We start from the raw sequence: 15,000 nt of genomic DNA, 5'->3' as shown, positions 1-15,000 counted from the left end.
TATTTGACTGTTGACTGTGTGTGTGTGTGTGTGTGTGTGTGTGTGTGTGTGTGTGTGTGTGTGAGAGAGAGAGAGAGAGAGAGAGAGAGAGAGAGAGAGAGAGAGAGAGAGAGAAAGGAACTGTATTGTCAGCACCTGTATATATAAATATATCATACATTGTATGCATAATATATTTAAGCGTATATTTTATAATACAAATAATATGTATATATTGGTATACAATACAATATGATATATTATAATGGGCTGTTACTGTATCGTTGTGTTTTGCTTTTCAAATAAATTTTTTTTTTTTGAAAGATGAAAAGCTACAGTAGTTTTATACAGTATATTGTGTGTGTGTTGTATTTGGAGGTATATGAGTTCCCCCTAAAGTTTAGTGTATGTAAGGATATTTTTTAAGCTAATATAAAAGTTGAACCATCAAATAATAGTGTATGTATGTATGTGCCCATACATTTGGTGACACATCCACACACACACACCAAAAGAGGACAAGGAGGGCGTGACACCATATGGCCTATTTGTGATCCATTTTTATATTATATATATATATATATATAATATCTGTATATATATTTTCAAAGGGGGGTCTCTCTACACTATATATATATATATATATACTACTCCAGTCAAATACAATTAGCGGTTGGGGGGCACCAGGACTTATGAAACAACATAACAGACCCGACGACAATATATATACACAATAGTCTCTCACATACAAAGCCTTGCAGTCATTCACACAAGTGATGACAAACAACACACACACACACAAGTCTTTAGCACATAGAGTTAGTTAGACGACTATAACTTCTCTCTCTCTCTCTCTCTCTCTCTCTCTCTCTCTAAATGTGTGTAATTTTTACTTAAATGTGACGGTTAGCTCATATATATACTTTATATAGCGACTAACTGGCCTATTGTCTGTGATATTGTTGTATGGTATGACTTTTGTGTGTGTGTGTGTGTGTGTGTTGAGACATTTACAGCCAGGCATTTAACTATTATAAAATGCCATTATGAGACATATATAAAAAAAAGCCTACCAGTGCCCACCGATTCGGGTACTGTACTACTACTACTGCTACTATACTACTACTAGTTTGTCATGCCATTCAAATTAATTGTTAAACATTAACTGCCCTTAAATAACATCACATATGTGTTTGTATTTAGTTTAGTTTAGTTGCAATAGTATATAGTACTGTATATAAATTTATATATACAATATGTAACATAAGCATAGGTGTAAATTGTTTTCAATTGATTTTTGTTTATATTTAATTAAATATTTATATTTTTATAAAATTTAATAATATATATATTTTTTTAATAATAATAATCTGCTAAAATAAAATAACAGTGATTTAGTAATATTTTTAAAAAGTCTATTAATATAACTTATTTCTAGTAGTATTACACAATAGTATTTGTTTAGTACTAACCCCTTATTGTTAATACTAATAATATTGATAACAATATTCAATAATGTTATTAATAATATTATTATTAGTAAGTGTATTGATATTAGTGACCGATAGATGAAATGATTTAATTAATTTTGCGCCAAAAACTTATATATATATATTGACTAATAATATAAAATTAACAGTAAATTCAATTTGATAGTTGACAGACAAAGTTGTCAAACAAAAACTAAAAGCTGAGAAAACATTTTAAATAATGTTTGTTTTTGTGGACACCAGTAGTTAGTTAGGTTGGTTGGTTGGTTGGTTTAGTAATAGTGTAATAGTATGGCATAACATTTACAGCTCCAGTAGTAATAGTGTGAACTATTTGATATGGGAAAAGGGTTTAGAGGGCTTATTACCAGTACATATACTACTGGACATATACACTAAACTAACTTAATACTAGAGAATATAKCACTGGTGGTAATAGAGTAATGGATGTGCTCATCATCCCTRTGCTCACTAAAATCTCATTTGTCTTGTGTGTGTATATATATATATGGGGTGAGACCAGTGTGTGAATGGTTTTATTGAAAAGAAATAGTTAGAGAGARAGAGAGAGAGAGAGAGAGAGAGAGAGAGAGAGAGAGAGAGAGAGAGAGGACAGTCAATAGTGGACATACATTCTCTGTATATATATATATATATATAAAATGCATACACAGCTGGTCAGTCATATATTTTGTTGGGAAGGTTGGCTATATTTGTATTTCCAGTTGGATGAAGCCTTTATACCTACACTACCACTGCTGATACTATCCGTACTGAACCTATTACTTACCATTACTACTGAACTGTGTGGATAGTTATTGTTTGTGCGCTATAAAGCAATACATTTCAGCGCACAGACACACATACCCGACATACCATACCGAAGCACATACTGGGAGGACATCAATTGGTATCTTATATTAGTTATAAGTTATATACTATGTGTGTGTATGTGTGTAAAGTTGTGTAGAGTATGTCGACTAATTAAGTAATTTGTATAATACATTGTCCAACATTTAACATACAATTGAAATATACAGTATGCCTCTTATCTACATAAGCGCTACACAGCCTAAAATTGATGCCTAACCTAAATAATATGATAAAGTTTGATATAGAGAGACAACAATTATATTATTATATTATATAAATAACATAAAAATATGATAAATCAAAAACATCCTGTTTACACCATTAAATATATATATATTTTTTAAAAAATAAAATTATATTAACCAATATTCAATTGTGTTAAATAACGCTACGATGACAGCACCTATCATATATGGACAGGTATTTCACTGACCATACCATCAAATAAAAAAAAAAAATGTTACTTTACTTTCTCATGGTTTGTCATATATATATTGGGTGTCATCATCACAACAACTCTTACAATACAATGACTCTCTCTCTCTCTCTCTCTCTCTCTCTCTCTCTTTCCCTATCTCTCAGTCAACACAATTGTATTATTATTATTATCACTATTATTATACTCTTTTCTTCAATACTACTAAATATGTCAATCATTTGACTTTTTTTTGTTAACTTATATTATCTAATTTTTATGTATGTATATAGAAATTTGTATTATTATTACTATTATATTTGTGTTTCCCATATCTATTACAGTGTGTGAATAGGACACATACAAACACACACACACACACACACACACACACACACACACACACACACACACACACACACACACACACACACACACACACACACACACACACACAACAACACACACRCACAAAATACCAACCAAAAATTCAATTTTGAAATTCAAGATATGATTTTTTTGTGTTAAAAAAATATTTTAGAAAATATTTTATATATATATATATATATATATGAATATAATCAATATTTATAACAATATTTTTATACAGCACCGTATATACAAATGATAGTATATCATGATTTTTTTCAATAGTATTTCAATAATATTTTACAATATATATATATAAAGTATCAATAATTTAAATATTAAATATTGTTAATTTTATTTTTGAAAAAATAGTATAAATTTCAATTATATAGTACATTATATAGTAAATTATAGACTGTACTATACAATGAAATTTTTTCAAAAATAAAATTAACAATATTTATCATTTAAATTCTTGATACTTTTATATATTGATATATATTGTAAATATCAATAAATACTATTGAGCAAAAAAAATCATGATTTAGTTTAGTTGTATTATTATTACAGTATATCAACGGTATATGTTATTAACCCAAAATAGGATGTTTTAATAGCAAATAATTTTTTATTAGTGATAACCGGAAAATATATTGTGTATAGTCGGCTAAGATTGTGTAGTTTTTTTTATAAAAAAAGTCATTATTATTTTTTTACGATATACAAGATATATTGCTCTATATATATGTCAATTTTATTTACAGTACAGTATATATATATAGTGAATGATATGTCAAAAATTGCTTTAATATTGTACACTAATAATAACAGTCAATAATATACATTAAATTATAAACATTTTATAATAGAGTCTATCCATTCATCAATTCATTCAATGCATTCATTCAATTCAATGCAATTCATTCATTCATCAGTTTTTTGATTTAAACTTCAATTTTTTTTCTTTAAAAAAAGACAACTTTTTTGAGAGATTATATTTTTTTGAGAAAATAATTTTTTCTATACCATTAAAATTGATAGATAAAATACTCATTTACACTGTATATGCACACACACACACACACACACACACACACACACACACACACACACACACACACACACACACACACACACACACACACACACACACACACACACACACACACACACACACACACACACACACTTTATATGATACATATGTTGACTTAAAAATTACATTATATTTTCGTTGTTGTTGTTAAAAAAAAATGCAACACAATAAAGGAAGCGATGCTCTAAATATACTGTACTGTATATACCGTTTATAAACCATTGCTTTTATATGACAATCACATCATCTCTTTTTTTTGTGTGACACAATATTTTACTTTCAATATTATTATTATTATTATTATTATAGTCATCATTGAAAACGTTGTCTCTTCAATAGATTCTCTCCATTAAAAACATATCACTATTTGCTTTCCTATTATAGTAAATAATGTATATATATATATATGGATAAGTTATATAATATGTATAAAATATATTATGTTATATATAGAGAGTACTAATGTTATATACTGTTTATATAATAATATTATATGATATATATATATATATATATATATATATACATACTGTATATAACATTTTATGTATTTAACAAATCTATGTGTGTCAACACTATAAATATATATACTGTATATATAAATGTATTTTTTTATCATTTTAGATGTAAATCCCTCTCAATAGATATAATGCTGGACTTAAAATATGATTTGTATCTCACCATTTGGTATAATAAAAATGTACATTATTTGACATTATTTGAACATGGTAATCTTGTTAAAATTTATTTATTATTTATATTGTATAACAATTTGTTTTGTTTTTGCTAAAAATTACTAATTTACTAGTTAATTGATAAGTATATATATATTGTGACCCTAGATGGCCCACAGATCACACACACACACTCACAACAGACTTCAACCAACCCTTCACTCTCATTGGACGACCCTTCAGGCCGTCCACTACTTAAGTGGACGACAATTCACTTTTTCTCTCTCTCTCACAACAGCTCTCTGATCAATCACTCTTCAATCACCACTTCTCTCCTCTCTTGTCTCTATCACTCACTGTTTTCTTGACATTCAAGCCTTCACTTGAATTGAATCAATCACTCGACAAAACCTGAAACAAATCAATCAATAATTTTTTAATCAATTTTATATTTTTTTTTATTTTTAAACAATAAATTGTTTTATCCGATCATTGGTTGTGTCCACTCATTCATTCATTATCTCATCCACGGTCACAACTTGGCGCAGTCTTCAAAGATCGAACCATATCACGACTGAAACATCCATCCAATCAATTCAAGTGAAATCAAGAAAACACGTTTCTCATCATCAATGGCTCCCAGAAAAAACACCAGAAAAAACCGAAGAAATCAACTGAACGACACAATAAACACCAACGATGCAGACATGACGTCACCAACGGCACTGACTTCCGTTTCCGGCTCACGTGGACTTCAAACACGTGTACAACAGAGAAGCAACGCCAGCGTTAACGCAATGCAACACATGGTCTTCAACAACGACGATGAAGAGGACAATCAAACAAACCAAAGCAGGCCCAGAAACACTGGCAGACTCTGCGACACTTTTTCCGGCAGCGATCCACTGGTCAAAGCCGACGATTGGATGTCTCTCTTCACGTTTGTCACACGTGGCTACACAGACGATGACCGCTGCACTGCACTCGGACGCCATGTCACTGGTGAAGCAATGAGATTTCTTGTGCGTGAAATCGCACCACATTCTGAAACAATCACATGGGCGGAAGTCAAAGAAAAAATGTTGGGCCGCTTTGCCCGAGTCACCCGCCAACCAATCACTGAGGCCATTGAAAGAGAATTGAGAGCAAACGAATCCATAGAGTCGTATTACGACGACAAGCGCCGACTCTTGGATTTAGCCGAACTATCAGACATAAATCAAGTGGCAATTCTGAACAGTGGAATCACGACAACGCTGACCCGAACTCAGATCGCGTCACATCAACCGAAGACTCCAGAAGAATGGTTCAGAATCGCCACATCAATTGAATCAAGCCTGAAAACAGGAAAGGATCGACCGCAAAAACCCAAGCCAACGATCACACCGATCAACCATCTGGACGCTGACACAGACAATGACAGCAAAAAGCTACCTCCAAAGGATCCGAAAGATCCAAAGAAGTTTGACAACAAGCCACCGCCTGGCCCATGCCCTGTCTGCAAATTGTTTGGCAAGAAAGAGATGCATTGGAAATCAGTGTGTCCAAAGTGGGCTGAAATCTCAGGCACCGGTGGTGCGCCGAAACCTTCAACAACTGATGCTCCACCAATGGCTGGCATCAATTACCTTCAACCTATTGAAATGGTTGTTGCGCCGAAACCCTCAACAAAAGTCGCCGCTTCTTCCGCGAGCGTCAATTGCCTTCAACCAATCGAAAAGGTTGTTGCGCCGATTCATTCACCAATGAATTCAATCATCCAATCAACAGATGCACCAAAAACAGTTGGCCTTCATCACATCAAGCATGAAGAGGATCCGCTGGATCTCATTTGGTTCACCACATATGTCAATGGCAAACAAACGAAGGCATTCCTCGACTCTGGCTCCACAATCAGCGCCATTTCCAAATCGGCCGCTGATAGGATGGGCTTGCAGTGGGACACCCAGCGTTCAATTGCCATCAGACATGTGGACGGCACCGGCCGAACCCTCGGACTCGTTGAAGCAATCATTGAATTGCAAAACAAGTCATTTCATTTCGCCATTCAAGTGTTGGAAAAACTGGAGCACGACATGCTTATTGGCCTCGACTTGGCCAAAGCCGCTGCTCTTGTAGTCAACTTCGGCACAATGGTTCAACACAAGACATTTTCTCTTCACAAACTCAAGGCACCAACACCAGCACCGAGAATTTCCAGACAATCAATCAAAAACATTGTCGACACAACGGAAGTCGTCTCTCAATCAAATGTTGGATCTGTCAAAGAGATTGAACAAGAGATTCAAATCAACAAAAGTTTCACTCAGCCGACTCACCAACAGATATCACAAATCATTGACAACTCATCCAAAACATCCATCAGCGACAGCACTGGCTTCACATCGAAATTTTTGCACTTCGAGTTTTCAACAGCCCTTCCAACTGATGACACACTCGAAGAGGCCGTAAATCAGCCGACATTGAAGTCCAGAGCTTTGCAAATCAAAAGACATGAGAAAAATGAACACAAAGTCAACAAACAAACCTTTGAAATTTCAGATCAACAAAGAGTTGGCACAGAACTTTCACCACATTTTTGTGCACCTTGTGTTGTCCTGGAAAAGCTCGGAGATGAAAGTCTGCGATTGAATCACATTTACATCAACACTGGTGTTGTGCGTTCATTCACAACACATTCATCAAGAGTGCATCCATTCATCCCCCGCAATGACAACATGATGGTCAACAATCATCCGACCCATTCATCTGACACCATCGCTGCCAACACATCTGCAACATCATTGAAATCACTTGCAATCTCATCAAAAAACAAAGCAAAACAAAAACAAGGAAAATGTGATTCATTTTCAAAAAGGAGGATCACATGTCAAACAAGCGCTCCATTTGAAAAAGTTTTGGATCAATCAAGGAAACCGAAAATACGCCAAAAGCTAGCGGTCGGCGGATGTGACCCTAGATGGCCCACAGATCACACACACACACTCACAACAGACTTCAACCAACCCTTCACTCTCATTGGACGACCCTTCAGGCCGTCCACTACTTAAGTGGACGACAATTCACTTTTTCTCTCTCTCTCACAACAGCTCTCTGATCAATCACTCTTCAATCACCACTTCTCTCCTCTCTTGTCTCTATCACTCACTGTTTTCTTGACATTCAAGCCTTCACTTGAATTGAATCAATCACTCGACAAAACCTGAAACAAATCAATCAATAATTTTTTAATCAATTTTATATTTTTTTTTATTTTTAAACAATAAATTGTTTTATCCGATCATTGGTTGTGTCCACTCATTCATTCATTATCTCATCCACGGTCACAATATAATTAATGCATATTATTTTGTATATACAGTTTTAACAATTTTATAACGATATATACTGCTTAATTGATATTAGAAATTAAAATAATTTTTGAGTATTTTTTTTATAAAAAATAATAATAATAAAATGTATTTTAAATTGAATAATAATAAATTTATATCTTTTATGTACGCTATGTTGAATAAGTAGTCCCTAATTTTTTTAGAGATGAAATTTTTAGATTATATGTCATATTATATATATATATAATACTTGTATAATACAGTATATTGAATACAATGGGGTCTATAATAATAATAATAATAATAATGCAAAATATGATATCATGTATGCAATGGTATTATACAGTATATTCAATATATATAAAACAATGTCAAAAGTGTGAGAGCTATTGTGTTAAGAGAGTTGAGATTTTTAATTTATAATTAACATTATTATAATTAATAATTATTTATAGATTTTCTATGTTTACACTTTTGTAAATGTATTATATAATAAATTTCATTATATATATACAGTATATTACACATTATTAATAGCTAAAACATTTGATATCATCATATTTTGAACGCATGAGAGTATATCAAAACTGTATTACACACACACACACACACACACACACACACACACACACAGTATTAACATTTAAATCATTGAATTAAAATGACACACAAAAGTTGTTATCTTCTCAATAAAAATTGCTCTCTATTTTCAAATACTAAACACAACACTATAAAGTCTACTAATAAATATAATAAAATATTTCAATTTTTATTTCTATTGTCATCGTTTGAGAGATACAAATGACAAACATTGAAGAGAGAGAGAGAGAGAAAGAGAGAGAGAGAGAGAGAGAGAGAGAGATTGTATTAAATAATAATTTTTACAAAATTTTCTGATGAATAATAATAGAAAGGTTGCAATCATTTAGAAAGAAAGAAAGAAAGAGAGAGAGAGAGAGAGAGAATGACAGTTAATAGTGATGTTATCTTAATAATTAATAACTAAATGCTTTAAGTGTAATTAAAAATCATAGACAATGATTAATATAAATAATGAAAATCTAAAAATGATAAATATACGATAAATGAAATGCAAATATTTTTGTGTACTAAAAGTTGTATATTATTAAGTTTGTTTTTTATAGAGTTATAGACATACACTAATGTAATGATAGCTGCCTTACATAAAAATTACAGAAAATATAATTTATATATATATATATATATATATATATATATATATATATATAAATAGCAAACATTTTCACACAATAACTTGTTTGGTGAGATATATATATGTATACAACAAATAAAAACATTTTGCAAACTGCAATACAATTAATGTTTAGATTAAGTAACAGTTAAGTTATATTTGTTTTTTAAATAAAGTTATTATAACTAAATGAGATTTCTCTCTCTCTCTCTCTCTCTCTCTCTCTCTCTCTCTCTCTTAATAAAAATATCAATACTTAATGCTTCAATTGTCGGAAAAATTATGTCTCATTAAACTTAATAATAATTATTATTATACTGTACAGTAATAAGTCATTAAAAATATATGATAAGTTAATTATATAGCAAAACAAATAAACACGTAATAATCGCCTGTATAATAGTAATAATAATAATAATGTACAGTATAATTGAGCTTTATCATTTACTTTATACATGTAATAATAATAATAATAATAATAATATAAATAATAATACTTGAGTATATCAATTTTATAATTACATATATTATATTTAAGTAGCAAATAATAATTGAGCAGTGAAATATATTAATAATAAATATAAATAGGATAAATGGGTACACAAAAAAAATGTTTATATACAAAATATTTATATGTGTTATAAATTAATTGCTTGATATAATATTATTAATAAATTAAGTATTTTTACCAAAAAATTAAAATAAATAATAATAAAATAAATAAAATACAGTAAAAATTTTAGAAAATTTTGTTAAATCCATAGTACAGTAATTGTAATATTAGACAGTAATGTAAAATATGATACAACAACGTATAGTAATATATTTGAAATAAGGACTGGTATTATATACCAGAGCACTGGTATGTTATATGATATACTGTATACCATAGACTCTCTCATAGGTTTATTATTAATCGGTCCCTGAACGTTAATTATACAAAAAATATTAAAACTAAATTAATAAAACAAATATAACATAACATAATTTATTAGGGAATAAAAAATTTTATAAAAACAAATATATTAAACATGTTATATATCAATATATATCAATGAAAAATAATAGTTAAACATACAATGCATAATATTAACTATATTGACAAAAACAATTAATTAATATAATAGGGTAAAAAATAATTTTGATAGTAATAGTTTATTTATAAATGAGTAAGGTATATAATTTACATTATCATAAAATACGTAATCAAGTTGAATTCAAAAATCTATCATGATAGCTTTTAAGAGAGTTACAGTATACAGTGTATACTATACATAATACAGGCCCTGTATTACAGGGGTATGGATATAGAGTCAGTGGAGCCTTCTTTTGCTTGATTTTACAGATCAATCAAATTTACTGATTGTCACCCGATATACCCCTCTCAAAGTGTGTGGTCATCCACTATGATATAGAGAGAGGTGTCACCATCACTATCATTATCAACCATCAGTGCAAAAGCTGCTCCGGTAGTACTACTCTATGTGTGCTATCGTTGTCATCGTCGTCGTCATCCCCGTCCTCATCGACGTTGTCGTCTGAATCCAAATAATGGCCATTAATGTCGTGCAATGATTCGTGATTTGATCTTTTCGGTGACTCTTCAAGTAATCGTTTTTCTCTCTTATCTCTTGCCCGACGATTTTGAAACCAAATACGTATCTATTATTTTGTTGTGAAAATAATATATATATATATATTATAAATAATAAATATAAAGTTTTTCTCTTTCTGTTAACTGATTTTATTGATTGATAGCACACCACATAGTTTAAGCTGTAATTCAATATACCTGTATATATATATAATTTATATATTGTATATAAAATTATATAATTTTTTCACTTTTCTAAATATCATTAACTTTGATCTTGAATTTTAAATTTCAATTTTTGTTGTTGTGTTGTATTTTTGTTAACTACAGGTATTATTATTATTATTATTATAGTATTAGTTGTTGAAAGTTATTTCATATTAGAAAACTGTTTAAACTTATGATTTTATCGGTGAAAATGAAATGAAATTAAAATTAGATTAGTCTTTAGTTGAGATATGATATAATGAATTGCTTATAAAATTAGTTTTTCAAAGAAAAATATAAAACTTTTATTTTTTGTGTACTGTATATATATATATATTCATATTATATATTCATATATAATATTAAAACGTTAACTACTTTGACTATATTAAGATCAATTAAAAAATTTGATTTTTGATTATATTATTAATTAGTCGCTTAAAGCTTTTTTATATTTATTTAATTTAAAAACTATTTAATACTTGAATTTCATTAATTATTTAAACAATTTATCATTTAAATTAATGTGTTATTAAATAAATTAAGATACCTGTATACTTTTTATAAGTTTAAATAAAACAATTTTTATTAATGAATGAATGAAATGCTAGATATTTTTAGTAGTTTTATTCAACACATAAAAAATCATTTACTAAATATATTTTTAATAAGTTTATAATTTTAAAAAAAATAAAACATTATATAAATAAATTAGATTAGTTTTAAAAATGTAATATTAAATTAATAAATTCATATGTAAATTGTATTGATTAAAAAAATAGTGTATCAAATGTAGTTAAATAATAATAATAATAATAATAAATGATTGACATGTCTAGCATATTCATATAATTTATATTGAATATAATACCGGTATATATATATAATATGAGTACAATATATTTAATTATATTGATAGCAGTCTTTAAATAATTTTTTTTGTTATCAATCTATTCATAACTGTATTATCTATTTTATATCAATACAAAACATACACACATAGACACATATACAAAGTTTTGTCAATTATATTTTATATTAATATAAATCATAATAATAGTATATATCATATATAAAAAAAATTATATATATATACATGTATTGAAATATTGGTGTGTAAGCATACAATATCAATAGCTAGTATACAGTATATGTATATTCATGTCAATAGATATATTGCAGTGTATTATATAAAATAAATTGTTTAACAATAGATTTTTTGAAATTTTTCTTTTTATTATTATTTTTATTATTATTATTATTCATCTCTTTATAGATATATACTGTATATATAAAAAAAAATCATAGGAGACGACTGTATGTATTGAAATAATTGAGGACTTGTGGCACACATTATAATAAACAAACCGCAGACTAAACTATATATATATTTCGGTCAACTCTATTGATAGTCAAACAGATGCTATCAAAAACAGTATATAATGTTATATATATATATTGAATGATATACTCTGTTATATTGAATACAAAATCATTCAATTTTTATCTTTTGATATATACCTGTATATATTGTATGGGAAAAAAATGTTTTACTAATTTTTGTTTTCAATATTCAAACAAGGTAAATATTAAATAGATATATACAGTATATATATATATGTGAACAATAATTGTTTGATTATTATATATGTAATATTTAATCCGACAATTTTTTTATATATAGGGAGTTAAATTAATAAGCTTTAAGTTTATATATAAACACTACAAAATATATGATAAGTAGTATTAATATGTTTTATTTTTAATCCATACAATTGATAGATAATAATAATAATAATAATAATATGATATAATCCGGTAATAGTAGTATACAAAACGATTAGTGGATACTAAATATACATAAACTTATTATTATTGTTGTAAATGTAATGTTATGTTTGATAATCGGCAAAATCTTTTATTGAAATAAATAGCAATTCAATAACACTTTAAAACTTTTTTTGTCGGTATTATATACGTTATAGTCTCTACAATAATATTTATTTTGTAGACATATCGTTACACTGTTTTAAACATACACATAGTATTGAAAACCATTTGTTGATGGGTTAAGGAAACAATACTACAAGTTTTGTTTGGGTATAAATGTTTAACTGTTCATAAAATTAGGTGAAATACTCTTAACTATTATACAGTATATATATATATATATATATAAACATTTAGTGGTAAAACTAAATGGACAATTTGTAATATAAGCTTCATATATATACACTATTAGCACCTGGATTACCGGTAAAGTATGAATAGTAGGCCACTCCTGTTCCGTAGTGTTTTAACCACACTATTAGTATAATATTAGTCATAATACTGTGTAATCATAATACTAATAACAATATTGTGTTCAATAGATTATGTGGTGTATTGCTTATCAATTGTATCATTGAATAGTTTAAATCTACTTATTAACCGCTTAACCCTTTTTTTTGTTAAGTTTATGACCAAGGTCATGATATAGTATGATATAGTATCACAAACAGCTGCTGCTGCTGTTTGGCTACTTAACCATGATACGGTGCTAAATATACATGCTAATTTTTGTTAAATGTTTATAATAATAAAAAATTTATATTAAATTTATTAATACCCACTAATTTATCTTATAAATAAAAATTTATTTATAATGTAAATGATTATCTATTATATAATATATAAATTTATAGCTACCCTTGAATCGGTTAGATTAAGCTTATGGGCCAATTGGTTGACTTCCATACCACTCAAGTAATGTGTTTCACGAAATTTATTTTCCAATTCCTTGATTTGATTGCCGCTAAATGGTATTCTCGGTCCTCTATTAATTGATTTTCGTTTATTTGATCCATGAATACTGGTGTCTATTAAAGTTTCTACAAAAAAAAGTTTATCATTATATATAAATTATATAATAAGTTACTATATTTTATTAAAAAATTTATATTCAAAAAAATAAAATAAATTAATCTTACTTTTGTTGATTTTTGGTGGCTTATATCGGCTACAGTTTAGCCAATTATAGATAGCCTTGTTGTGATGGTTGGCGGTAACGGGCGATACGTCCGGATCAACAATCAAATTAGTATCAAAATTATTACTACTATTATTACTATTATTAGTTGCAAAATTACAACTTGAAACTACATGTGCTGCTGATAAGGCTAGTTCACTATCGCTTCCTAAATCACTGATGCGTCGATTATTATTAAAAAATTTATTATCATATCTATTGTTGCTTTTATCCAAAAGTGCTTCAATACTGAATGATGAAGATATTGTTGGTTTTGTTGGTGTTTGTGGTGATGTCGATGTTGTTGTTGTCTTGGATGATAAGCAGTTCCTCCTCATTGTCATCATCATCGGTGGTTCAATTGGTGGTCCACACATATCTCTAGGGCTCAGTTTGATATTGTTTGGCTGCGACAATGATGGCGAGTGATGATGATAAGAGTCTATGATATTTGATGACACATTTGCAAGACATTGATTCATCATAGCTGCTGCTGCTGTTGGTGTTGTTGTTGGTGTCATTGCTGAAGATGCTGTCATCGACTGGTGTGCAGCAAAACAATTGGTCAGATAATAGGAGGGAAATGTCGGTAGATTAACAAAATTAGGATTATTTGGATTAATATTTGGATTAGTATTATATTTAAAGCCAAACGATAATCGATTATTATCATCCATTTAACTTAAAATTATCTTCAAAAAAATTTTTTTTTTCAAGTAGTTTTGTAATGATTAGCAATAAATCAAATAAT

At 28.6% G+C, this 15,000-nt stretch overlaps 1 protein-coding gene across 1 annotated transcript; it reads right to left on the bottom strand.

Moving 5' to 3' along the window:
• Window positions 1-10,890: 10,890 nt before the first annotated feature.
• On the bottom strand, window positions 10,891-14,926 carry LOC128952706 (homeobox protein XHOX-7.1-like). Its single transcript, XM_054298140.1, has 3 exons — window positions 14,212-14,926; window positions 13,931-14,112; window positions 10,891-11,103 (listed from the first exon to the last, which is right to left on the bottom strand). The coding sequence occupies exons 1-3, from the start codon at window positions 14,924-14,926 to the stop codon at window positions 10,891-10,893; spliced, it is 1,110 nt and encodes a 369-aa protein (XP_054154115.1).
• Between the last annotated feature and the right edge of the window lie 74 nt (window positions 14,927-15,000).

This window comes from Oppia nitens, unplaced genomic scaffold, assembly GCF_028296485.1.
Source record: "Oppia nitens isolate AA-2021 unplaced genomic scaffold, nextdenovo-longstitch-racon4-pilon3 scaffold1_pilon_pilon_pilon, whole genome shotgun sequence".
Taxonomy (NCBI): Eukaryota; Metazoa; Arthropoda; class Arachnida; order Sarcoptiformes; family Oppiidae; genus Oppia; species Oppia nitens.
Note: the sequence above shows the minus strand (reverse complement) of the source record. Positions and strands in the feature narration are given on the sequence as shown.

Bases quoted from the DNA above. Each gene is read 5' to 3' on its own strand.
- LOC128952706 (XM_054298140.1), bottom strand. From the start codon at position 14,926: ATGGATGATAATAATCGATTATCGTTTGGCTTTAAATATAATACTAAT. The intron at 14,113-14,211 runs GTAAGATTAATT...TTTTTTTTGTAG, and splicing joins GCCACCAAAAATCAACAAAA to AAACTTTAATAGACACCAGT. The intron at 11,104-13,930 runs GTAGCTATAAAT...ACAAAATAATAG, and splicing joins TTAATCTAACCGATTCAAGG to ATACGTATTTGGTTTCAAAA.